The 27,633-nt window shown below is 39.7% G+C and overlaps 1 protein-coding gene across 5 annotated transcripts in view; it reads left to right on the forward strand.

The window, feature by feature from the left end:
• ASTN2 (astrotactin 2) overlaps positions 1 to 27,633 on the forward strand; it is a gene marked incomplete at both ends in the record, with an annotated part of 976,717 nt that overhangs the window by 629,905 nt on the left and 319,179 nt on the right. For 4 of the 5 annotated variants that reach the window (XM_080708339.1, XM_080708337.1, XM_080708336.1 and 1 more), the window contains one exon: positions 4,071 to 4,259. In XM_080708339.1, the coding sequence (XP_080564465.1) occupies positions 4,071 to 4,259 (189 nt within the window). Of the gene's footprint in view, positions 1 to 4,070; positions 4,277 to 27,633 lie in introns of all 5 variants that reach the window. The other variant, XM_080708335.1, reaches the window with a different exon arrangement.

Genomic DNA, 27,633 nt, shown 5'->3' on the forward strand with positions numbered 1-27,633 from the left:
GAGAAACTTTTTCTCCCAGGAAATTCCCCTATTCCCTGAGATGATCCTTCCTTAATAAAATATTTTTATAATGATTTTATTTTATAATTATAATAATAATTATTATTAATACATTTCTACTTCTATGCATTTCCACCCTAATTCAATGTAGTTCCACCCAAATTTCCATTAGGGTTTTACATGGAATTTGAGAGTCATTCTCAAGTTTATCTAAAGGGGGAAATAAAGAACAGTCAGAAAAAAAAATTTTTTTTGTGGTACTGGGGTTCCAGGAAGCCCTTCTACCCCCGGGCTACACTCCCAGACCTATTTTATATTTTTTTATTTGGAAACAGTGTCTCTTAGCCAAGCGTGACTGGCTTCAAACCTGTGCGATCCTCCTGTCTCTGCCTCCCAAGTGTGGGGATTACAAGCATGCGCCACCACACCCGGCAGAAAAGAAAATTTGAAGTAGAAAATCAGCACTCATAATGGGAAAGAGACTTACTTTACTATATCTAAAACATGCCATAAAGTTACACTAATTCAAATAATATAGAATCATTCCAAGTATGTATAGATAACGAAATAGAAATGCCCTCAACCAATTATACATGCTATAGATGGGATTTAGCATCTGATAAAATGGCAAAATGGTTGTCAAAAGGATGAACCCATAAGGTAATTGTCTTCCCATTTAAAATAAAAAGTTAAGGTGGGCATAGGGTGCACACCTATAATCCCAGTACTTGAGAAGCTGAGACAAAAGGATCCAAGTTCAAGGACAGTCTCAGCAAGGAGCAAGACTCAGAAACCTAGTGAGACCCTTTTTCGCAATTAAATAAATGGTTTGAGGGTATAGCTCAGAGGTGCAGTACTCCTGGGTTCAATTTCCAGTACCAAGAAATGCATAAATAAATTAATAAATAAGATAAATTTAAAATAACTATTGCCACCATACACAAAAGTAAATTTTATACATATTAAATACCAGTGTCAAAACTTGTAAAAATACTATAATAATATACAGAAAGATATTTTGTCATTTTGTGGCATCCTAACCATTGCACAAAATTCAGAAGCAATCAAGGACCAGAATATAGCGGTCATAAGACATCAAAAATAAGATTAAAATACAAGCACAGACTTGAAGAAAATTTCAGTATATGTGGAAAGTGAAGAATAACTATCCAGAAAACATGCAAAGCATATACAAATAAGAAAGACAAAGATCGTCATGGTAATATGGCCACAGTGCATGAACAGAAAATCTACCAAGGAGAAACACAAATGATCATAACATGAAAAGATGTTGGACTTCACCAGTAATCAGGGAAATGCAAATCAAAACAAAAATGAATTATTTTTCCTACCCACCGTGACAATAATGAACATGAATGATGTGAAAAGATCATATTTCTCATTCATCAATGATGGGAATATAAACTGGTAGAGCTTCTACAGATGGCAATTTAGTAGATCTATCAAAATTTTAAAATTCATAAAACATTGATCCAGCCATCCCTCTTCTAAGAATCTGTCATGGAGAAGCACACACGTGTGCAGTGATATATGTATGAAAATCTTCATTATGGCACTGTTTGTAATAATGAACCACTATAAACAGCCAATGTGCCCATCAATAAAAATTAGTTAAAAGCAGGAGGATCCATTTATGCAGTTCAATGCCAAATAGTCATTTTAAAAGATAGATCTCTAAATTACTGACTTCAGAAATATCCATGAAATAGCATTAAGTATAAATGCATGAATGCATGTGTGTGTGTGTGTGTGTGTGTGTGTGTGTGTGTGTGTGTATTCAAATACAGTGGGAAAAATCCCTAGAATAATATGTAACAGACAACAGTGATGGCCACTGAGAGAGTTTATGTTTTATGGCAGATGAAGAACCTCTTCATTTGACTCCATTGACTTTAATAATGTTTAGTCATTCACAACAATAGCCTGTTTATTCACATGTGCACAGGTTGTGTGTACACAGGTATGTACAGAATGAAAGAGAATTCCACCCAGTTTATCCAGAAAATAATCTCTTCGTGTTTTCTGGGAGCCTTCTAGGATACATAGGGAACAAGACTTAATGGAGCACTTACCATAGGATCTGAGTTTTCATATATATTCACTCCACTGCAATCACATTTAGAGGGAGTTAATTATATTTAAGGATGCAGAGAGGGGTTAGACATTACCAATCATCCAGGACTGGTCCTCCTTTTAAAAGACTTTCTACATATATTGGGCAGAAAATTGGGAGCATTAGAAGGACAGCCAGGGCATGGATGCAGTACACTGGGGGCCAGGGACAAACATGAAAAGAATGACAGCTTGCTTCATGCACAGAAGTTCCTTGAGTTTGACTAAAGTGATCCTGTTCAGCTTTATTTTCTCTCTCTATTTGGCCTCTGTCTCTGGCATCCATGAGCTATGGTTACCAGAAAGTTGGGTCAATTTATTTCCAAACCAACTCACAGAACCTCAGCCTGTACCATGAGCTCCTAAGTGGCTTTGCAGTTAGATGCAATAGCTATCTACTCCACCCTTTGTAGGAAAGGCAAATGAGACAGGACCTGATATATATATTGCATAAAATAGAACAATCTAACCAGGGTCATAGCATGTAAACAGAAACCACTGGATTTGGAAGATACAAACATAGAAAAAATATGCTTGGTTGCTAAACAGATCGAAACAGAATCCACATGCCAACTTTACCAATCACAGGGTGACATTCTCCACTTTTGGTTACATAGGTAGCTGAAACAATATTATCTTTCTGCTTATAAGATAAACATTGTTCAGAAAATAATGATAAAAAATTGTGGATAGAGCATGTTCAATCAAGAAAAATCACTATAATGACCACCACTCCTATAATTATTTTGTTAAGTGTATTGCAATTTCTGCTTTTGTAGTTGATATATCATGCAACTGCACGGCACCCTAGTGTTTAAGATAAGATGGGAGTATCTACCTCATTTAACAAATGAAGAAGCTGGGCGACATAAAAGTAGAGTGACATAGTGAAATAGGTGACAAGAAGCAAATGATATTTGTACAGGACTCTCCAATTTTTCAGCCTGTTCTCTTGTCTCTTTTTTATTATTATTTATTCACACCCTACTCCCAGTGCCTAGCATGGGACCATGAAAATGTAGACGCTGAAAGAATTCCAGTTTCTGGTTTGATTTTTCATTTGCTAAGACCTCTGCTTGCCTTTCCCCACTCTATTCTCACCTTAGTGTTTCATGCTTTTATTTAAGACTGTTTAATGGTGCCTTATGATTGAGGCCATAGCAAGAGTCATTGTTACATATTTGTACATGCACATACATATTTTGGTCATTTCTTTTCTAGTACCTCCCTGTCTCCATGTTCTGCTCTACTGGTCTTCCTTCTGTTTTTATTACAGATCTTTTGCTACTGCGAAATACTCAAATTGCAAATCTTATTTCTGCACCCCTTTCATGTGCCTTATTGATCTATAGAAGAGCACATCCTTGTGTCAAGAGCATGTTAAGGGCCCTTCTGAGTGCCAGGAAAGTGAAAAGAGACCAACACAGGATGCAAACACTGATAATTGAGCAGAGGCAGTGACTGTGCTGAGTGTGCTGTCCGTAGTCCCGGAAACGTCACCTGTGCTATGAGGGCCATAAAAACTCTTGTTTTTGCTACAGCATTCAGCCTTGGTCTACAGATACACTGAGACTAGACTCATGCTTCTGAAATTAACTGGTAATTCCCCTTGAATTAGTCTGTCATGCTTTCTTAAGTTTGTGTATTTATGGAAAACAATTTAAAATTTGCTTTGTGTACAGATGTACATGCTGGTATCCCCCTCAACTCCTCTAAAATGTCACAAATGGATTTCCTTGAATTTACCAATTTGCAGAATTAATATGCCTTTCTCTAGGCACCTGTGCCTTAGATATATTCCAGACAGAATAGCTGTCTCTGTCTCTGATTCTAGACTCTGAACCGTTTTTCAAACAGAAGAGGCCTTGCTTTTAGATCACCTCCCCCTGGGGACATCAGGATATGAAGCTAACCCTCAGCTCTGTTTTATCATGCAGTTGTGTGGAGGAGTATAAACTGGCACCTGATGGAAAATCCTGCCTGATGCTCTCAGATGTCTGTGAGGGTCCCAAGTGCCTCAAACCTGACTCCAAGTTCAATGACACCCTCTTTGGAGAAATGCTACATGGTTACAACAATCGAACCCAGCATGTGAACCAAGGCCAAGTCTTCCAGATGACCTTCAGGTATGGGAAAGACACTTGTACCTTGTTAGTCGCTTACCCAAAGTCCTGGGCAGGGAATTGAAGCCATGGGCTTGATGGTATAGAGAGCTGTGGAACTGGTCAACATCTCCCCAACATCAATGGAATTCCACAGAGTGTTAGAAGTCATCAGAGTTTATTCTGTGAGATTCCTTTCCGACAGACCTAACACATATTTGTCTTGCCTTTCCATTTTTCTGACACTATCTACATATTTTAAATTTCATCTTAAATCATCCTGTAAGCACAGTTAATGGAATTTTTTAAAAAATTAATTAAAATTCTAATCTATTAAAAATAAGTATCCTATGGATGCTATTCAGGCAGTTCAAAAATAAAGACATGTAATGATGTAGAAAATAAGAATTCCATCACCCAGAAATATCCAACATTAACATTTTCCAGAACACTTTTAAAATGCCCCTCTCTTTCTCACTATTTCCCCTTTTCCCAATTTGTGTACACATGCACGTGTGCACCTCCAGTATCAATAAAACTGCTAGGAAATTCTTTATTTTCCCAATAATTTGTCAAAGACCTCTTTTCCTGTTACTGATACAGTGGTACATGGGAAATTAAAAGATGAAAAAGAATACTCATCAAATAAGAGGAAACAGATAATGTCTTGATTGGTAAATCATGTGAAAAACATAAGAAACATTACTGTTTAGATGACATGTTATAACACTGATATACGGAGGATGAGTAGAAGTTAGCGTTGGAAAAGGTGCCAAACAGAGGCAGGTGTTCTAAGAAGAAAAGGACTTGGTTGGTTTTATTGCCTGAGAGTCTAGTATTAAAACTAGGTAAGTTAGAGGACACTGGGGGGAGATGAAGCTGCAGCAGTCAACAGAGGCAGAGTCTGGGGGTCTCACAGGCCAACTCTATTCTGATCACCACAGGAGAACTCTTATGTCATTAAAGGAGGAGAGTATGCAGGTACTGCATTGCCTTTGTTAAGTTTATGGAGGCTGTCTGCTAGTAGATTACATGGAAGAGAGTGGAAATGTAGGTCAGTGATGTGTCCATTTTGGAAGCTGCATGAGCCTCAACTAAAATGATAGAAACAGTGTTGGAGAGAAAAGGAACTTGGAGAGATAGCTGTGAGGTCCAATGAGCAATTGAAAATGAAGCAAAATGTTGGGAGGGAGTCCACGAGTGAGAGAAGTGACTTGCAGCCATACAGCAGTTTAATGGTAGAGCCAGATCCTCCAGTTCTGAGGGCAGGGTTCTTTCTACTCCCCAAACACTCAAATTTGAAGCTGAATTCAATTTTGTTGGAAAAGCTCTGGGAGAAATTTAAGCTGAACTATTATTCCATGCTGAAATTCTACAATGCCAATTTTCTACAACTTTAATAGTTGGTGAGATTCTTTCTTGAACATCATGATGGAAAGAATAATGCTTCTTGAAATCTGAATGAAAAATCAAACAAATTATCCCTTCCCTTTGAGGAAGGAATTTAGAAGCGTGAGAGATGATGTACACAATTGAAAAATTAAAGCAAAATTTAATTTGCAAAGCAGTGTTCTAAAAAATGTCCACGGTTTCCTAAGAGTTATCACATGAAGCTATTTGGAATGAATTAGGAGTAAAAATAAAGGCTTCTCTGAGAACAAGGCAAGTGAATTGGAGTTTGAGGTAACAGCAAAGACCATTGCCTCTTGGGAAAGAGGTTTAAGAACATGTTATGTCCAGAAAAGGCCTATACATATGGGAAAATAGGACAGGATTCAGGAAAACAGACCCCCAGGTAAACCTGGCTTCACCTTCCAGTCCCACCCACAGCAAACATTGCCGACTGCTTCATTTGGAAGAAGAGGTGCTGTATCAGATACCAGCTACTGTGACTGGTACATTACATGACTGATATAGTTCAATTTCTCATCATCAGAGTGGCTGGCTTTTGGTAAATGAGCAAATATTCTAGTTCCCATTGTATTTTGTAAATATTGGCTAGGTTCAAAGGAGGACCCACGTGAGTCCTAAGATGCTAAATCCTGAAAGGACTTCATGGAATCCTGAGCTCTGATTTTTCATAGGAGAAGGACCTTGGTCATCAAGCCAGACATTGCAGGGCTGAGCCATAATCTAAGATCTCCTGATTACCCAGCCTGCTTGTCTTCCCACTGCCAACACACCGGTCACCAAGGAAGAACATGGTACTCAGAGGCTGGCCTGAGAGTGTCCAGGTTCAGGTAGAATTTTAGCCCCATCGGGGGTCCGCATCCTGCCTCACACACACTGCTCATTGTTCCCAAACCTCTAACCTTGGGTTGTTTGTCAATAGCCAGGGGATATGTCTGCCCTGATCCACTCATGAAGGGGAATATAGTAGACAGCCGGTTTTTCAAACTATCACTATATCAGAGCAATTCATTTCATTCGAAATCTCTCCTCCTTTGTCTTAATTACACTTTCAGTTCAATTATTTCTATCCCCAGACCATGTCATCTCTTGGAGCTGCATGCCAAGTCAGCTGACTTCCCACTGTGGGGAAACCAGCCACTTCTGAGGAATCTAAATTGATCTTTATCAAGTTTTTCTTCCAGAGCCCCCAGACAGAGGGAGGCTGGGGCTTCTTTGTCCTCCGCATTCCAGAAGGCCTGCAAGTTTTTCAGCATCAAAGGCAGTTGTCATTTCTCGCTTCCTCCTCCTCCTTCCTTTCCCTTCTCTTCCAAGTTATCTCCGGTCCAGCTCTCAAGAGTAGCCAGCAGGCACAGCTACCAGCCGTCCTGCCATATGCCTCATTTCCTGACAACTAACTGGCCTGAGATATCCAAATCTCTGCTAGCTTAAGAGTCTCCATGTGACAGCTACAGCTCTTCTTTGCCTCTTCTCTGACCACTCCTGGAGACTGATGATGCAAGAGGGGTCTACATTTCCATTGCCTCTTTTGTAACTCCCCGAAAAGCAACCTGAAGCTCTGTTCTTCAAAAACACTTCCAAATTTAAAATTCTGAGCCGGATGAGTGCTTAATAAATAACTAGGCCTAATCTTTGTTGCACAGATAGAGAGACTGAGGCCCGGAGAACTGTAATTTGTCCAATACCACAGTAACTTGGGACTTTGCTGGAACTGAAAGTATCGGTTCCTGATTACTAAACTAGATCTCACCTTGTTTCTAGTTTTATAATAAGGAATATTTGCCACTTTTTCATATCCTATATTAGCATATAGTAAGGACAGCCACCTTTTAAAATCCCTTTTTTCAGTATAGGGAGAATCCAGGTGACAGTGGAGGATGTCAACTTCATAACTAAAGATAGATCTTAGGCAGAGGCCACCCATGGAAGGCCACCTCCTAGGATTGCTGCATGTAGGCTGCAGCCTTTCTCTGTAGGAAGCACCTGTGCAGATGTTTAGGATCCCTGGCCAGGCCAAATGTCATGCATCATGTGCAAATAGTAAGCCTGGCACACAGTAAGAGACACACAGAAAGATAGACACAGGGAAAGGGTGCCAAGAGAAGACGTCAGAGAGACCATCAGAGGTGAGGACAGCAAAACAAAGGTGGGAGACACTGAAGAACAGTCTGATTGATAGACACAGAGAGAACTAAGCAAGAAGGCTTTGAAAGTGTTAAGGAAATAAGGAAATGGATACCAAAGGGTGGGGGAGTAGGGAAGGCATGAGAGATTGAAGCGATAAAGGAAGAAAGACCCTGAGTTCATAAGAAAGTCAAAATCATATAGTTTACTCCCCAGGAGGGAATGAATGAGGATTATATTAAGAGACTGGGGGAATCAGGTTCAAGTGGACAAGAATAGACATAAAAGCCTTTAGTAAAATGTCAAGTTTTGTGGAAATGTGAAGAACCAATAATCTCATGTCTAAATTGCCCCTAAATCCAGTAAGCGATGCCAGGCTTTCTGTTTCTAATCCCTCTGGGTGCACAGTTTCAGTCTTAATGACCCACTATCAGAACCCCCTTCCCTTAGCTGTTGCTCAGTGTGGGAATTGGCAGACTGTTAGAGTGAGATAAACTTCTCAAAGCTTGGTGGCATTTGATGTCTGTTTATTTTTTGACTCCTTTCGTCTATGCTCATCCATCCCACTTCATTCCTACAAGGAAGAAAGGTCAAACTTAGGTTTTAGATTGCAAGGATTTAGATAAGCATCAGTCGAGAACTATTATTGAGCCTGGAATCTTAGAAATGGCAGTGAGGAGAGCTTGCTTAAGAAAGGGAGCTGAGCAAACTACAACGGTAGATTTTGCAAAAGCATCATCAAAAATAAGACGGGCCTGCTGGCAGCAGACATGTGCCCATAGGCCTTCAAGATTGACCTACAAAGGACACAAGGAGCTCAGGAGAGATTTACTAGAAAGGCACTTTGCAATCTGGTCTGCTTATCAGATGCGCATATTGTATAGCATAAGAGGAGAGTTTTGGGTAAGATGTGGGATTTCAGGATTCTGCATCCACAACCCACGCTTGGCGAGACAGAAGGGCTCTCTTTAAGAATTTAAGGAAAGCTGGTCTTCGTTAGTGGCACTTACTCTTTCCCCATCTGAGGAGACTGAGTTGGATTTGATTAAGTGGCCTTCAAAGCTGTTCTGGCTATGGTTTTTCTAGTACTTTCCTCAAAGATAGCTAATTGTCCATGCTATTTCTGGATTTTCCTTTCTGTCTTTTTCCTCTCTTTGCCTTTTCTTCCTCTTTAATCATGTGTATAGTTTTTACATCTTGTCCTATACCACATAATTTATGTGTTTCCCCATGTGGTCTTTCTAATTTCTATTATGAATTAGCTATTAACACCTTGGCTTTACAAAGAGAAGTGAATGTATGTCCAAACACATTGGTTTGTACCTCCAGAATAAACAACTTCAAAACCTTGGTGGCTTGACACGAAAGTGTTGATGTGTTGATCATACCATGTACTTTTCACAGAACAGTCATTTCAGTATTTGGGAAATTGGGCTTGCAGAAGAATCATCTTCATGTAATTCGATAAAGGATATTATAGAAAATGGCAGATATGGAATTTGGACCTTCTTAGTTTCTCACGGCAGCACTCAACTCTTTGTGGAAAGAGGAGTCAGTTCCTGAAGATTCATGTGCCTGGAGATATCCTTTGTCTAAGATTTCTCCTTAGTTATTGAATTACCAGCACCCTGTGGCACTTGGGTTTTCCTTTTCTGCTGAGGACAAATGTAAATCAGGTACCTATCTCACTTAATTACACAACACCAGGGAGAAGGTATTGTCATTATAATTATTCTGGCTTTAGAGTTCGAAGAAAATGTGACTCTAGAGGAGCCAAAAATAATTTCCTCTAGAGGAGTCAAAGCCAGTGTTGGTTGTATCACAGCTGTTGGAATCAGAAAGTTGATATTCTTCTTGGTGTAAATGGCACATACTTGTAATCTTGGTACTTGGGATGCCAAGGTTCGAGCAGCTCAGCAACTTAGCAAAACCCTGTTTTGAAATTAAAAAAAAGGGCTGGGGTGTCACTTGGAGGTGGTAGACCACCCCTGAGTTCAATTCCCACTACTAAAAAAAGAAAAAAGAAAGCCGTGCATGGTGGCACGTGCTTGTAATCCCAGAATTCTGGAGGCTGAGACCAGAGGATGGTGGTTCACGGATAGCCTCAGCTACTTAGGCCCTCTGCAACTCAGTAAGTCCCGGTTTCAAAATAAAGAATAAAAAATAGAGCAGGGGGTGTAGATCGGAGGTCGAATGCCCCTGGATTTCATCCCTAGACCTGCAAAAAGAAAAAAAGAAAAAAAGAAAGAAAAAGGGCTAATACATTTTTTAAACCACTTTACTGAGATGTCAGTGACATAAAAAGACACACATATTTAATATATATGATTTAGTTTGTTTGTGGATAAGTATTTAACAATGAAACTATTGTCATTATCAAGGACATAGATATATCCATCATGTCCCATAGTATTCTTCTACTCCCTCTTATTTTTTTATTTCATGGTAAGACCATGTGGCATAATATCTACTCTTAGAACATTTTAAGTCTGCAGTACTTTATCAGTGGCTGTAGACACTATGCTGTATAGTAGATCTTCAAAACTCATTTATCATATAAACAGGACCGCGTACCCTTTGCTTATCACCTCCTTATTGCCCCCTCCCTCAGCCCCTGTCCACTTCTGTGATTTTCTGATCTTGTCCTGCCATTTCCTGCTGTATCAGCTTAGGCCAATCTCTCTTCTGGTTTCCGTTGCTCTTGTGTAAATGAAGAAGTTTGGTACAGAGGCTGAGAGCTTCTTTCTACTCAACTTCCATGGCCAGAAGTGAAGTAAAACCTTTTTGACTTATCAGTATCACTGGGGCTTCACTAAGACCTACCATTTTCTTCCAGATAAGGGGTCTGGGAAAGTCAATTTTCAATAGTATTTTCAAGTAATGCAATAATTTGGGGGCATGATGGTCCATGTCTAAGAGGTTGAGGTTCCAGAGTTGGAACCTCAGCTTACCATCTGTCAACTGTACTACAGCAGACACATTTTTTTATGTAAGTTTTCACTCTCTAAATTAGGAATAATTGTTACAAAAATGCCTACTTTCTGGTGTGATAATTAAATGTGATTGGTAGATAGATATCTGCTCCTTTTTCATTCTCAGCCAACAAGGAGGTCTCGGGTGCCACATGGAGTTGGCTTTTCTCTAACTGAAGAGGAATCTGAGGAAGTGGTTGCTTCCATGTACATAGTTCTGCATGAACCTGATCCTTTCTTGGCCAGTGTTAGGTGCTGCCATGAAAACATAACAGAATTCAAATCCCACAACTGCCATTTTTGAGTTGTACAACTCTTGAAAAATCTCTTAGCTTCTCTAAACCCCAAGATCTTCAACTGTAAATTGGGGCTTCACTTCAAAATATCCTCAGAGAACTGTGGTAAGGATTAGCCAGGCTGATTAGCAAAGACTGTCAATAATCGTGGTTTCCTCTGTCTCAGCTGCTTTCTGTCTCCCTCAGTTTAAAAAGCCATACAGTGGATGAAGATTTTTTTAAATATTGAATTTCCCCCAAATCCACCTCTTGACTAGACCCAGAATCAACCTCTCAACTTCTTCCAAACAACAGAATTTTTTTTTTTTTTAATCACAGTGTTTTGGTGAAATTGCCAGGGTAGGGGCAGAGGCATGGCTTTCTTGCTCTGTGGTCCTTGGTGGTCCTTGGGAAGTAGACCAGTTATCTGGTGATGTGAAATGCGGAGGCACTCAGGTTTTTTTTTTTTTTTTTTTTTTTTTTTTTTTTTTTTTTTTTTTTTTTTCCTGCTGAAGTGTTTAGCCCAGACTTGGGAACAACATACTCTCTTTGATGTTTTATCTTACCAGTAGGGTCATTCATTTTTTTTTTTTTCTTTCTGAATGGCTGAATGGTCTTTGGTGAAATGTGTCTCATTAGGAGTGTGGGACTTAGAAGTTCATATTTACTCTGTGGAATCTGAAAATGGGACAAAACCAGATCTCAAATTTCTGGTGGTATGTTATTCTCTCGCCTCTGCAGTGATATAGAAGTATTTAATGATTAGCATAGAGATGAAACTGACCAATAAGAAAGGACATCTATTCCAAGGAAGGAAGATGAAGGAAGATGCCAGGCATGGTGGCACATGCTTGTAATACCAGAGCTTGAAATGCCAGAGCAAGAGAGACGCTCAGGAACCTAAGTGAGACCTTGTTTTGAAATTTAAAAAAAAAAGAGCTAGGGGCTTAGCTGAGAAAGAGAATGCTCTGAGTTCTACCAATACCCTCTCCCCCAGGGGAAAAAAAAAAAAAAGAAGGAAGATGAACCAGTATGCCTCACTGAACTGCTCACCAGTCTTGCTCACCTCCTACCTTTTCTCATCTCGTCCCCTATTATCACCCATCACACCCCTGCTCCATTTTTTATGCCTTTAAGTATGGTTGGTATTATGACATTAATTTTTATTTTTTCAAAGCCTATCTTTGTGGGGCATAGACAGGTTGTTTTCCTATGATATATGTGGACAGAGCAGGTAGACTATCATTTTTTTATTTTTTAGGTACTTGGGATTCGACCTGGGGCCATTTTACCTCTGAGCAATAGCTCCAGCCCAATTTTTCATTCTTTATTTTTGAAACAAGGTCTCACTAAGTTGTGGAGGGCCTCACTAAGTAGCTGAGGCTGGCTGAGAACCTGGATCCTCCTGTTTCAGCCTTCCAAATGTTAGGATTACAAACATGAGCCACCATTCCCAGATTATCATGTATTTTTATATTTTTGGAGTTTTTCTCCCTTGTACCCAGGACCTTGTGAATGTGAGGCAAGTACTCTGCCACTGAGCTACTACCCCCAGCTCATTATGACACATTCTATACATGAAAACAAGTTCAGGGAGGTGAAGCAAGGCATTCAAGATTACATAGCCTATAGACAATGGAGCCAGGATTCAAGAATTGTAGTGTGTGTGTGTGTGTGTGTGTGTGTGTGTGTGTGTGTGTGGAAATTGAACTAAAGAGAATTCTACCTCTGAGCTATATACAGCCCTATTTTATTTGATTTTATTTTTTAATTTCGGAACAGGGTCTTGCCAAGGGTTTAAGTTGCTGAAACTGGCCTTGCACCTCCAAGCCTCCTGTCTCAACCTCCCAAATACTAAAAATACTGGCATGTGCCACCATACCTGGCTAGGTCTGTACTCTTAACCATCCTAGAGTCTCCAAATATTACTACGTGTGCATATGCACAGGCATATGCCTCAAACCATACGATTTTGTAAGATCAAGAAAGCACGTCATAGCGCCTCTTCTTTATTATACACGAAAATCCCATCTGAAGACAGGGGATTCTGCGTCTTCGTACAGTCAGAACTTGATACCCATGAACCGTACTGGTGCTTCTACAATTCTGATGTGCCTGCTAATCACATCCTGCTAAGATGCAGGTTCTGGCTTAGTCATTCACAGGTAGAGCCTGAGCCTCTGCTTTTCAAATGAGCGCCTAGGCCTGAGGATCACCTTTGAATAACAAGATGTTAAAGTAAAGTTTATGCTCAATGGAAATAACAACTGCCAACATTATGCCTGAGAATGAAGAAGAATTGTTGTTCCTCCATCTGTCTGAAACCAAGAGCCAAATCCCACGGCCAGTGTCACCAGAGAGCCATGGAGTCTCAAAGAAGCCTCGCTCTCATAATTCTTTGCTGAGTGACCAAGTACAAAAAATATTTTACTTTTCAGCAGCCAGGGCAGAGGGTCCTGTTCTGCAATACAGTAGATCCCCCAGTGTACAATGCAGCACACATTATTCTGTGTCCACCCACCCTGCTCACTGGGGACCACAGAGATGCTCAGATATCATTGCAGATAGGGGAGGTATTTAGTAAAGATGAGCTCCTGCCTCTAGTATTCTGGAACCAGGATTATATGCCCAGACCCATTCATCCTTTAAATTCATATGCTGGGACTACAGCCATCATTGGTTGCAGCAGAAAGCTACTTCACCAGTGGAGAGCTAGCTGAGCTACTGTCTGTTTCGGTCAAAGGCAGAAAATAAACTTCTTGAAAAGTAGTGAGAAATTCATTCAGAAGGATACATTGAGCAGAGTAAAACTATTAAACACTGAGAGCAAAATCTCATACCGTCAACATTTACTAGTTTAACTAGGGACAGAAAGAAAGTAGTACAATTGAAATCTACTGAAGATGTCTTTTATTATGTGTGTGCATGTGTGGGGGAGAACAGGGAAGTTCAATCCACTTTTAAATAAAGCTTCTCTAATCTTTCCTCCTATTTATAGTGAGAGAAGAAAGAAAAATAGCTGGTTCAAGTTTAAGTTTTATTCTTACTATTTGCATCTCTAAATATACCAAATGTGGTCCTCTCATAATTGAAAACAAAATTATACATGGTATATTTTGAATGTTCTCCAACTAACCTAAAGATGTGTCTCAGCCTGTAAAAGGTGCTAAAACAACCAAAACAATAAGGTCCACTGCATATCTCCTCTCAGCCCCTCCCAAAATTTAATTTTGTTTCAAATTTTCTAGCTTTGGAATCCCTGACTGTGTACTTTTTCTAGGAGGGAGAAGACTACCAGAGTCATTGAGACATCTGAAGCACAGACAATTTTTAAAGAAACACCATTTCATTACACTCAAACGCAGGCAGTAACTCAGGCTGGTCTAAGCACTCTGAAGGAAAAGTCTGTAGGGAACCTAGGAACAGATAAGGATAGATTGTAATTAGCACAGTAATTGTAATTAGCAGAGCAATTGTAATTAGCACAGTGATTGTTTGTGGGTAATGGGTGCTTCTGAAGTGACTCCAGGCAGTTTGTTCTCCTAAGGATCTTCTGCCATTCCCCCACCATCTTGTTTACACTGTGAATACACTAATGTGCTTAGCAATCTCTTTTATAAATAAACACTCCAAAGGTACAAGCCAGCCCACCCCCTGGCCAAACATGCTGCATCCTTAATTAATGGAATCCATAGCGCTGAAGTTTTACTATATTTACATTATGCCAAGGCAACACTGGTAACTTACTCTCAGAAGAAATCATGCCTCAGAAGCTGCTTGTTGTTATTATTTTATTAATTACAAGAAGGAATGGAATGATGCCCACGAAATGCCCTTAAGGCCAGAGGTTCCACCTGTGTTTTTACCACTTCTTCCCATTCCTTAGTTAAGTTTGTGTTGATACCTGTTACAGACTGGGCCATATCAAGTGTGGGGTGGGGATGAAAAGATGAAGATGGTAGTCAAGGGCTCTGCTGTTACACAGATGACCACTCTCAGGTCAAGCGCACTTTGCATTGTGCTGTGGGTCATGGGAGAAGGAAGCATGGGCAATACGAGAACTCAGTAGAGACACCTGGTCCCTCCTTGGTATGGAGAGACAGCAGGGAAGACTTCTTTGGAAGACCTGTTGACTGAGACCTGGAGGACACAGCAACATTAGCTCTGAGAAATGCTGGCAAATGAGCAGAGGATCAGGTGGACCAAGAAGAGATTAAGGGACTGAGATTTTAAACTCAGAGGCAGAGTGTTTACAAGCACGTGCAGGGCCCTGGTGTCAACCCCAGCACCAAAAAGAAAGGAGAAAAAGAGAGAGGAGGAGGAGGAGGAAGAGGAAAAGGAGAAGCTGAGGGGTAAAGGGATAGAATTGTAGAGATAACCAGGACAAAGAACAGACCTTCAACCAAAAAGGACTACTTAAATACCAAAGTAAGGTCATCATTCCTATATCTAAGATGATACAGTCTAACCTTTCTGAGCCTGGGTTTGGGTTTCCCATTAAATCAGGGAACAAGATGGGTGTGGTGGCACATGCTTGTAATCCCAGCACTTGAGAAGCTGAGAAAGGAGAATGGTGCAGGTTTGAAGCCTACTCAGCTACTGAGTGAGTGTCTCAGAAACTTAGTGAGACCTTGTTTCCAAATAAAATATAAAATAGGTCTGGGAGTATAGCCTGGAGGTTGAAAGCCCCTGGGTTCCATCCCTAGTACCACAATAAATAAATAAATAAATAAATAAATAAATAAATAAATAAAACAGTACTACTGTACAAGATAATTACTGGGATGAAGGTGATAGAAAAGTCAAGTTCAAATGTCTTGTAAAGACATGTGCAAGTGTTAGCAACATTTTCCAAACACAAATCTAAGAATCTGAAAGGTAGAACTTAAAAATTTCATGTGGTGGCATGCATCCTGTCACATTGGAGATTTTGTGAGATGCAAATTCACCAGCTTTCCTCTCTTTGTATTCCTTCCAGAGAAATGAAAAACCCTATTCTAAGCTCCCATTAATAAGCCTACGCATGTACATTAAGAAAATTAATTTTTAGGGAAATATTTCCATTTCAGGGATATGCCCTGAATAGAAAAGTACTTAGTAACAATTCCAATGAAAGATAGGATTGCAGTTTATTGGATGTAAATTAATACAGAAAACTCTGAGGGCAGTGGCTGGGGTTTTATGTAACATCGCCACTGAATAATTAGTATGACTGATAATCCAGTGAAACACCTCAAAGGTGGCTTTCAAGAGTCCAAATGAGCATTTATTTTTATGTCGCCAAGATTCTCAGTGGAGGCTGTTGAGTGTGCAGTTAATTAGCAGACAAGCGCCAGGAGCCAAAGCCTCAGTCAGGCTTAGGGGTAGCCCAGGGCTGGTTAGTTCAGCTCAGACCTTGTGACTTGGAGTCAGACAGCCACCGTTCTCTTCTCTCAAGAGGACCTGTAACCTTGAAGCTTCTCCAGCTTCTTTCGGATGCTTTCTAGAGTAGGGGGAAGGAAACACAAGCAAAGGACTGGTCTTCCTTGCCACACCATAGTTAACAGAAGCAAAGTTACGCCAAAGGATGCCTCTCTAGGTTTCTACTAATTCCCTACCTATTTTTTCATAGTCTGTGAGGCCCCAGCCACTAAGGAGGAACATTTAAGCCTAGAGCATTTTACATCTGTGTTTGCAAAGGAGGTAGAAACACAGCTTACAATTAAACTAAAGTATAAATTTCTCCCTCAGCCCTGTGATTCAACCAATAAATATCCTTCAGTTGCTTATTATGCACCAAATTCTGGAGATTTAAGCTAAATAAGACTAAAAGTACTGTTGGTGCATGCTGTGTGGTCTCTCCCGTCTGAGACCTTGACCAGCATTTCCCCTTTTCCAATCTCACCCATTCTCCAGCCCCACTCCGAACCTCTTGTACCTATCAATATATTGTCTACTAGGAGTTTGATTGTTTCTTTTTTGGCATTAAGTATTAAACTACTGGCATTCTACTTCTAAGCTACACCTCAGCTATTTTTACTGTTTTATTTTGAAACAAGGTCTTATTAAGTTAGCGAGTCTGCCCTCAAACATGATATCCTCCTGTCTCAGCCTCCCAACTACTGGGATAACAGGCAAGTGCCACCAAGCCCAGCAGGAGATTGACTTTTTAGATTCCACACAGGAGATTATGCAGTATTGTCTTTGTGCATCTGGCTTCGCATCACAGCCACCAGGTTCATATAGGATTATTTTAAAATAATCTTATTTAACAATCCTAGATTCATAGATAAATTCATAGATAAACCTAAATTCATTAAGACCAAAGATAGCTCAGTGATTTCTCATGAACTCTGTACTCACTTCCCCCAGTCCATTAGTATCGTATCTTTGTTTCCATTAACAAGATAATTATGATTTGTTATTGCTGATGACATTCCATCCTTGATTCACATTTTCTTAGTTTTTACATAACATCCCTTTCCTGTTTCAGCATGCAATTGTCAAAGCAAAAATTACACTGGTCAATATTAGACAGGTGACAAGGACTATCCAAGGTTACTGGGAGAGAACAGTCAGGTCTGAACTCAGTTCTGTTGGAACAGGTGACAAGGACTATCCAAGGTTACTGGGAGAGAACAGTCAGGTCTGAACTCAGTTCTGTTGGAACAATGGGGAAGGAGGTTTATATACTCTGAGATGAGCAGGAGGAAAAGTTCCTGAGGACACGAGGGGAAAGTTGAACCAGGAGATGTGTCCAGCACACTGAGTTTCTTTCTGTCTTGGCATATGTATTTCTCTGCTAGTAAACTGCTTTCTTTTTTCCTTTTCTCTTTTTAATTTTTTTTTTTTCTATTGTACTGAGGATTGAACCCAGGGTCATTCTTCTTCTGAGCTACATCCCCAGCCCTTTTTATTTGTTTGTTTGTTTATTATTTTTTGAAACAGGTCTCACTAGGTTGCTAAGAGTCTTAATATGTTCCTGAGTTTAGTTTCCAAGCTGAGATACTGCTGTCTCAGCCTCCCAAGAACTGGGATTATGGGTGTACACCATCAGGCCGTCTGTGTTTTCTAATTGAATTCACTGAAGGTAAACCCTCACCTACCACAGAGCCTAGGAGATTGGGGTACTATCTTGCTCCATAATTATATTCCAAAGAGATGGCTCCCAGGTTCTGGAGGAAGGTAGCCCTGGGTTATAAAACTGACAAGAAGCTTTTTAAAAAGATTTACATATTAAAGGGCCAGGGAAAAAAATTGCATTTGCAAATTTCTAAAGAAAATGCTCTAAGAAAAAGAAGGTCAGGAACCCAGAGCCCAGATGAAGGCTGTCTGAAGTTTAGAAGCCAAACCAGAAGGAATGTCTGGCAATCTTGGTCATGGCTTTACTTTTAGGAATCTGTCTCCATAGGCTCGTTCTGGCTGTGACAGTTTGGTAGGTTTATTTTTAAGTGATTCTTTATAGGCATTAAATTCATGAAGTTAAAAAATAAAAGCAACATAAAGTCATACAATGAGGAGTGCCACTTTTTTAACTGTCTCTGTGTGTACATTTCCCTCCATACCCCTCACACACATGCTTTATTCATTTCTTTGGTGTCTTTCTAGTGTTTCTTTATACAAGCAAATGAGATTAAATATGTCTTCCTTAAATGTATTTTTCACTTTTCCCCCCTCTACTTAGTAATAGCTCTTAAATGTCTTTCCACAAAGAGTGATCTTGTAGACACCATTCAAATATGGGGATGCAGGATCACATTAATGGACAACATTTTCCCACATGGTATGAGAGGAGTTCTTAAGAGACTAAAAAACCTGGGATTTTTCTTTTCTTTCTTTTTTTTTTTTTTTTTTTTTTTTTGTAGTTGGGGATTGAACCTAAGGCATTCTACCTCTGAGCAATACCCCCAGTTCTTTTTATTTTGTATCTTGAATCAGTGTCTTACTGAGTTACTAAGGGTCTCACTAAGTGGTTGAGGCTGGCTTCTGTCTGGGCCTGCTCGGCTAGACCGGGATAGGGTGGTGGCTCAAGATGGCGCCTAGGCATGTTGCCAAGTCACAAGGCTCACGAGGCTGGCGGTGCCCTGAGCCTGCGCAGTGAGCCCTATCAGGCGCTTTATGGATGATCAGTGACGCAGCGCCTCGTGCTACCAACAGCCCGCCTATGAGAGGGTTAGAAATGTGCATGCCCTAGCTGTGGGAAGCTTGGGGTTGGTGGGGTGATGAGGGAGGGGCTATGATACTGATATATATTTGCTTGCTGTGCGCATTAAAGGAAGGAAGCATCATCAACAGACTCGGCGTTTGTGTGTTCTTTTCCAGGGCTCTGCAGGATGGAGCCTTAGGGACGTGACAGCTTCAAATCTGCCTTCCTTGGGTCTTAGCCTCCCAAGTACGGGGATTACAGGGGCCCACCACCATGTCTGACTAAAACCTGGGCTTTCAAGTTGGCTACTCAGTTTCTTAGGCTATTTGGCCTCACAAGAATGATTTTGCCTTTCTTAATTTCTGTCTCTACATACAGAACTTAAGAGTAATTACATATCATTGTGATACAACTAAGATAAGAATTGTTGGGAACCTAGTCCCATGAAAAAGTTAACAGTATTAATAACAAGAGAAATAAGCACACATACAATACTTAACCTGCACCAGGAACTCAAATAGCTTCATTCAATCAAAAATAATTTTTTGGAATGTTTGTTGTATGCTACTCATTGTTTTAGAAAACTGAAAATATAACATAAAAACTCTGTCTTCAAAAAGTATATTCTAATGTGAGAGACAGATCATCAACATGTAAGTCTATGCTATGCCAGGTGAATGAAACTGGCAGGAGAAAAGCAGATTAAGTGTGAGTTACTAAAGTGTGCTAGGCAGGGGATTCTATTCTTTACAGGTTGGACATGGAAGACTTCTTTAATAAAATGGCATTCCTGCAAAGATCTTTCACAAGTAAGGTAGTGAGCCAGGCAGGTATCTGGGGAATAGCTTCCAGGCCAAGGACACAGCCAATACATGGGTTTTCAGCATGTTCCATGAAGAGAAAGGCCCCCTAATTGGTGAAACATATTAGAAGAGGAACAAGTAGAAGGAGAAAAGGTTACACATATAGAGGCCAAGGTTCTCCAGTAAGAAAATGCAGGCAGTTTGCATAGGGGGCTGTAAGTCACATAAGAACAGTATGTTAGATTTTTCTCTGAGAAGAGAATTAAACTATTATTTCATTTTAGGGTGTGAAGAATATACCTTGGGGGGCTGAGAAGAAGCAGTTCCCAGGCTTTTGTCATGGTCTAGGGGGACAATGGTGGTTTGGTGCATGTTAGTAGTTGTTACGTGGTACAAGGCGAGCAGATTCTGGATATATTCTGAAGTTGGGGATCCAAATCAACTGATGATCAGGAGGAAGCAGGAAAGCAAGGTTGGCTCCCCAATTTTAGCCCGAGCCATTGGACAGGTACACACTCTCTTGATAGACTCAAAAAAGACTACAGAAGGAGTAGGCAAAAAGAAAGGGAGTCGACATAAAAATTTGTCTTTGAACATGTTCTAACATGGACTTGAGCTGGGCATGGTGGCACACACTTGTAATCCCAGTACTTGGGAGGCTGAGACAGGAGGATCGTGATTCGCAGACAGCCTCAGCTCTTTAGTGAGGCCTTCCTTAATTTAGTGATACCCTGTTTTAAAATAAAGAATAGAAAATAGGGCTGGGGTATAGCTTGGAGATAGAATGTGCCTGGGTTCTATCCCCACTACCACATACACACACCAAAAAAAAATGGACTTGACTGTGGGAAATTTGAGTCATTTCTAACAGTAGACAATTATGCAGACAAACCCCAGGCTCTCATTATCCTGCTTCAGTAGCATCATCTGGTCATGTCTAATAGGCATCCTCATGTAGATGTCAGGAAGCTAGTAGAATATAGCAGTCCAGGAGGGAGCCATGATTTGCAATGCAAATTTTAGATTGTTGAGCATGCAGATGACATAAAAGGAGAGAAAGAAGACAAACTCCCTAGGAAGTAGGTAGAGGAGAAAATAAACTGAGCTCCCCCCACCCCCGGCCTTATGCTCAGAGGTCAGAGAGGTGAGGAGGCACCAGCAAAAGAAACCAAGAATGAGCTCCCGGTAACATTGAAGGAGAATCCAGAGAGTGACTTTAGCTATCTAAAATACTCAGTTCATACAACCTACAGCATGGTCAGAGGCACCATCAACCCATCCACACATATATACTTTTTTAATAGAGGAAGAGCCTGAGGGGGTGAGCAGTTAAAAATGTTTCTCAGTGTCATTTATTTTATCAATAGTTGAGCCAGAATTGAAATCCAGACAGGCCAGCTCTAAATCCATCTGTCCCCCTCCCCATGGCATCACTCGGTGACACATTCTGCTCTTGTTAATGTCACTCTGTTAGATTGAGGGGTCCATGTTGAGGACAGTAATGGAAAGGGAAATGCGATTTTTAAAAATTTCTATTTTAAAGTTAAGTGATAGCACAGGACATTGTGCGTGTAACAGACCAAATGATCTTAGTCAACAATTCAATACTGGCTGATAATATTAAGGATGGTAATAACTGCTGCTTTCTGAGCAGGTATCTACGAGCTGGGCACCTTGCAAAGAGATTTAAGTGTTGTATCTTCTTTAACTTTCATGACAAGCTTATGAGGAAGAATCAGTATTATATCCATTCTACATATGAAGACATTGAGTTTGAAGAGCTTACAAAGGGTGTTGAGGGATTAGGCCTGTCCCCACTAGTGGCTTATCATTGAACAAGAACAAAGGAGGGAGAAGCAACAAAGTTTGGGGGTAAGTACAAGTGGGTTTAAATTATAGCTTTCTGCAATATGGTATTTTTCATTCATTTGCTTAAAACTGTTTCCTTATCTGTGAAAAACAGTATTTTAAAAAAAAAAACAACACTGTATTTAGTTAAAACTTAAAAATTAATTACTTTTAACAATTTAAATTTAAAATTAAAGGTACACATGTTCTTAAAATATGCTATGGATTATGTGGATTAGGACCTTGAATAATAGGGTAGGGTATGACAGACATAATCTGTTGAAAGATAGGATCTCCATCACTTTAACCTTTCTTAATAGCCTCATATAATGGAGTACAGGGGGCTAAATTATTTTTTAAAGAATTGTTAGGAGACAATTTAGCAGGAGTAAGAGGAAAGGCATCCTTATTTTTACTTTCTGTTTTCCCTGCAGCTGATTAAGTGGGAGTCAAGGGCTGTGCAGCATCACAGGGCATCCCACATAGAGAAGCCTCCCCAGCAACCACAGGAAAGGGCCTGGCGACTAAGAAGGCTTCCCGTAGTTTTATTCTTTATATATATATATATATATATATATATATATATATATATATATATATATTTTTTTTTTTTTTTTTTTTTGATGCTGGGGACTGAAGCTAGGGCACTATAAACTATAGCCCTATTTCACTGGGCTTTGCTAAGTTGCTGAAATTGGCTTTGAACCTGCAATCCTCCTGTCTCAGCCTCCCAATACTATGATTAGAGTTGTACACCACCATGTCCAGCCAGTTTGATTATTTAATATCTACTTCTGCTGCTGAACTGAGACCTGGGGCCAGCTTGGACTCTTCATCGTTATAAATTCCCAAGACCTAGAAAGTCATCTAAACAACTAAGGTCTCAGCAAATGCTAGCTATAAGCTGATTTATTTGTATGCAAGATTAAAACAAAATATTGACTTTTTGGAATTGTTTTAGCTTTCTTTTGTTTGCATGGATAAACTCTATGATATTTTGTAGGCCAGAAAAGCTTCAATACCCATCATCAGACTGGAAACTACCATTATTCGTAGCTTGTTATGCCCTGCACTAGTTTATATTTCAGCTTTTCTTAGGAGAGAGTTGAGGTGCTAACTTAATTTAATGATGGGATTGTGGCTTTGGGCTCAGGTGAACCTGAAATTGAATTCAAAACCTGCTGCTATTAGGTCATCTGACCTCTATAAGCTTCACTGTTCTTCTTTTACTTTTTATTTTTATTTTTTCTGTGTTTGATATTGAGTTCAGAGCCTCATGCATGATGGGAAAGTGCTCTATCCCAGAGCTATATCCCCCCTCACACTATCCTCCTTTGTAACTACCTCATTGGGCACTTGGCTAAATAACATATAGTATTTAATCAACTGACACAAGATATATGGTGGTGATTGCTACTTCTTAAATAGAATCCACATTTGTTTGTATGTTCCATGATAAAAAAAAAAAACATAGGTTGGTCTGAGGTTGTAGCTCAGTATTAGAGTACTTGCATAGTACACACAAGGCCCTAGGCTTGATCCTCAGCTCTAATAATTAAATAAATAAATAAACAGAAAACAAGCAGAAAATTGCATAGAAAATGATTAATATGTTGGAAGAAAGAAGAGAAGGAGAAAGGAAGAAGGGAGGGAAGAAAGAGAAGGACCAATTCATTCATTCATGTGTTCATTCATTCATTCAATACCTGACATTAAATTTTAACCTCCGTGCCAAGTGATGGAGATGCAGAAGGTGAGTTTTACATTTGCAGCATATCCTCATATTTGCAGGGTAATCGTTTATTGAAGTTTAACTAGAAAAGTTCTAATTTATGGCTCTTATTTTTAGACTCCTTTCCAGTTTATCATTTTTCCCAGACAAAAGTAGCCTGGATTGTATGACAAATTATATACTTACTCTACATACTGAGCTCATAAACTCACATAAGAAAGATGCTTATTCAGTGAAATCCCATGCAGTATGGTACATAGTTATCAGAGTACTCTAGGAGCAAATCTTCAGGGAATTTAAGACTCCAGGTACATGCACCTCAGGAGCCAATGTCTGAACTGAGACACTGTCTATGTGGAGGAAGAGTAAGTCAGTTTGGTGAAGGTAATAAGGGCACAGAGTAGTGAGCTAATAAGAGTTGGTATAGAAAACATTATTCCACATGCTAATTTGTTTGAATAGGACACTGAATCCTCATTTCAATTTTAAAGACTAAAGAGAACTCATGTCAGTTTTCATAAGGGACAGATATAGAGTCTTCCTCTTAGCCTTCCTTCACTCAGTAGATCCCTGAAGAGGACACGTTCTTCTCCCACTGAATCAAGCATCCAATGTGGGTGGCAGTCACCAAGAAGATGGAAGGATAATGGAGGTTTATGAAACATACACTCTTGGGTAGGCCCAAAGGGACCTGTCACAGAGGTGCCAAAAAAGGCAGAATAATGCCTGTCTCCCCAAAATTAGCTTCTCTAGAAAAGACAGAGGGGAAGCTTTTGTTCTGACAAAGTTATGTTAATATTGTCAAGTTGGTGCACTGGGTCGCTGAACTGGTACTTGGGGACTGTCATAATATTGATGGGGAGTTTGCCAAGTTAATTTTAAATCCATCACTTCACTCTTCTACAACTCTTGCTCCTTAATAAAACTCTACAGTGAGTGTGGGCTTTTGCTGACAGCTGGGGAGTCATCTTTGAGTCTGAATCTGGTGTGGAATGATTCTTTCCCCTCTCCTTCTCTCCTCTTTCTCTCTTTTACAAATCATGGGCTGGCAAATGGTAGTGAGTAATCCATTCTCTTATAGAGAGACCAATTGTTGGGGGTAGCATGGGGCCCTGGAAAGAAGATGAGCTATGGAGTGAGATCAACAGGAGCTCAAATGCTGATAGTACCACTAACTGGATGTGTAAACTTGTGAAAGCCACTTGAGGTTTCTGTTGCTCTGGCTCCTCTAGTAGTTGTAGTACAAAATAGTACATGTCAAAGCATCTGCTACAACTCACCACCTGCCAGCTCCCTTTTTTCCTATCAACAATATACAGGGCATGAACTGCAGGCATTTGGCCCTGGACTCACATGACAAGTGAACTAAAAGCCATCCTTCCCTAGACACCTTTCATAGATCCAGTGCTCAGATTATATCAAGAAACCCATGGAGGATTCAGAAGGAACATAATTATATAAAATGCTCAATGCTTTTGAGAGCCCCAATGAGTTTTAAATGAGCTTTCTGCACAACAGACTAATAACAGTTCTAATAAAACTCACCCCACTGGCACTAAAACCTTCATTTCCTTCATACCTGCAAGATTGTTTTCTCTGCTAGGGCTTCTGGACCGAGGAAAGTTGCTGGGAAATTGTGCAAACATCCAAGGGATATAAGCATGTGACATTTGCCCCCTGGGTGTAAGTTAACCAAGGCTAATTTCTTGTCAACCCTATAAGCCTGCTCATGTCCTCAACTTTTATTCTGCCTTCTGCTTATACTTTGATTTAGTTTTCCTGTGTTTAAACTTAAACTCTTCTTATTAGTGTTGACTTAATGTATTATTTGGTTATCATAGCCACACTTTCTGTATCAGCAGCTTTTCAGAGCCCAGTTGGTTCCATGTGCTGCTTGATAGAAAGCCCCACTCAGCTGACCTACTCCTCCCTCCTTTCTGCAAAGTACAACTCTGCATAATGTATGAATTCATTTTAGAGCACTTAAAATTCATTCTCAAAGTATTAATTTATCAACTATCTTCTGGCAAGCCTGGTGCTAGTATTTATGGAAGTAAATAAAATAGCTAGATATGCTAACTCATGCTCATGAGATTCATCTAAGGTCTCATCTGGAGCTCAATCCTAAGCCTCTTGTGTTAGTTTTCATTTCTAAAACCAAAATAACTTGACATAAACAACTTAGAGGAGAAAAGGTTTATTTAGCTCTTGGTTTTAGAGGTTTAGTTCATGTTTCAGGTAGAAACATCATGTTATCAGATTATGGTGGTGGAAAGCTGCTCAGTTCATGGCAACCAGGAAGACAAAAGAAGGGGAGGGAGAAAAAGAGAAGAGAAGAGAAGAGAAGAGAAGAGAAGAGAAGAGAAGAGAAGAGACTGTTTTTAAGGTCACAGCTCCAGCCACGCACCTCCACAAGTCATGCCCCACCTCTGAACCTTCCTGTATTGGAGACCAGTCTCCAACACACGAGAATTTGGGGGACACTCCAGATCCAAAACATAAAACCCGTTTTATTTACAATTTTCTCAGTCCTTCATTGAAAGGAGAAGCTGCTCGATAAAAAGCATATTGTCTCCGTTTCCTCACTTTCCAGCTTCTCCTCATGACCTTTCTAAATTGATTTCTCCCACATCATTCTCCAGAAATGCGAGTCTAAACTACAGTCACCAGTGATGTGAACAGTGAATACAGCAGAAGGGCCATCATCTTGGGGGCATAGAATGGGATTCTTAGGATCTGATCTTAACTAAGTCTCTTCACTAAGTTTGGTTTCATCATCCATTAAAGGGAAGAAGACATTTAAGTTAGATAATGCATGTAAAGTGTTAGGTACATATCAGGTATACAGTGATATTTTTCTTTTCAACCTCCTGCCCATTTCTGCTTCACCTTAGTTTCATGGCATTTAGTTCTTTCGCTTTTTGATGGTTTGTGAGTGTCTCAAGAGGAGCAGAAACAGATGCTAGACTCAGTGCCCAACACAGGCCTTGACGATGTGAGTAGCCAGTGACTGTTGTGGTTGTTCAATGAATGAGCATTTGAATGATAATTGATATGTGAATGAAAATTTGAATAAACTATTAATTGAAAGAATATATATATTATATATAATCATATATATAATCATATATACATATATGATTATATAATAATTATATATACATATATGATTATATAATAATTAGGGAATGCACGAATGAATGTTCCTATAAATTAGTGAAGTGACAAGTTAATGGAGAAATAAATGAGAGAATAAAAAAATAACTGATTGAAAATGTGAATGAGTGAATGAATGGATGATTGATTCAGCTGGACATGGAAAGTATCTAGACCTGATGTTGGTCACAGAGAATCATAAATGACATATGGCTTTGGAGAACTTTGTTACTGTGGGAAAATGGACAAAAGAGAACAGCAATACTAGAAATGTTTTTCATGGAGTTTAGAGTACATTAAGAGATAATACAATATTTAGAATTTTCTGTTTTGGTAGGCAATTGGATAGGAGAAGAGGTAAAGGTGAATGATCTGGGAATTCCTCATAAAACATGAGAAGTAAGCAGAGAGGGTTCTTTTATGAGACTGTTACACAATACTTCAGGTTGAGTATGAAGAACAAAAATGTGCTTGTCATAGTGCTAAAGACTGGGAAGTCCAAGATTAATGTAAGGAGGTAGCCAGTGTCTGATGAGGGCCTGGTAATCTCTCTCCAAGGCTGCACATTGTTTCTGGGTTTTTTAGAGGAAAAAAAAGGCTGTATCCTCACATGGAAGAAGGGAAATAAAAGGGCTCTGGGAACCAAACTGCCCCAATTTATACTTCCTCAGCTAGTGGTTTTGATTTAGGCTCTTTTGGTTCTCCTAAAGGATTTCAGACATATGACAATAAATTGCACATCTAGTGAGGTATTTCATAGAGAAGGGTATACATTATTTGTAAGTTTGATCATGTAGTTTTTCTACTCACTCTAAATGGATACTGAGCCAGGGGAAAATTTCAATTAGGAGGATTCTGCTTAGAGGTATAGCCAGTCATGAGAGAAGAGAAGAACAGGTATCTCTGCACCCCAAGAATGACTTCACCCATGGCTCTCCTTACATGAAATGCTG

This window comes from Muscardinus avellanarius (assembly GCF_963383645.1).
Source record: "Muscardinus avellanarius genome assembly, chromosome: 13".
Taxonomy (NCBI): domain Eukaryota; kingdom Metazoa; phylum Chordata; class Mammalia; order Rodentia; family Gliridae; genus Muscardinus; species Muscardinus avellanarius.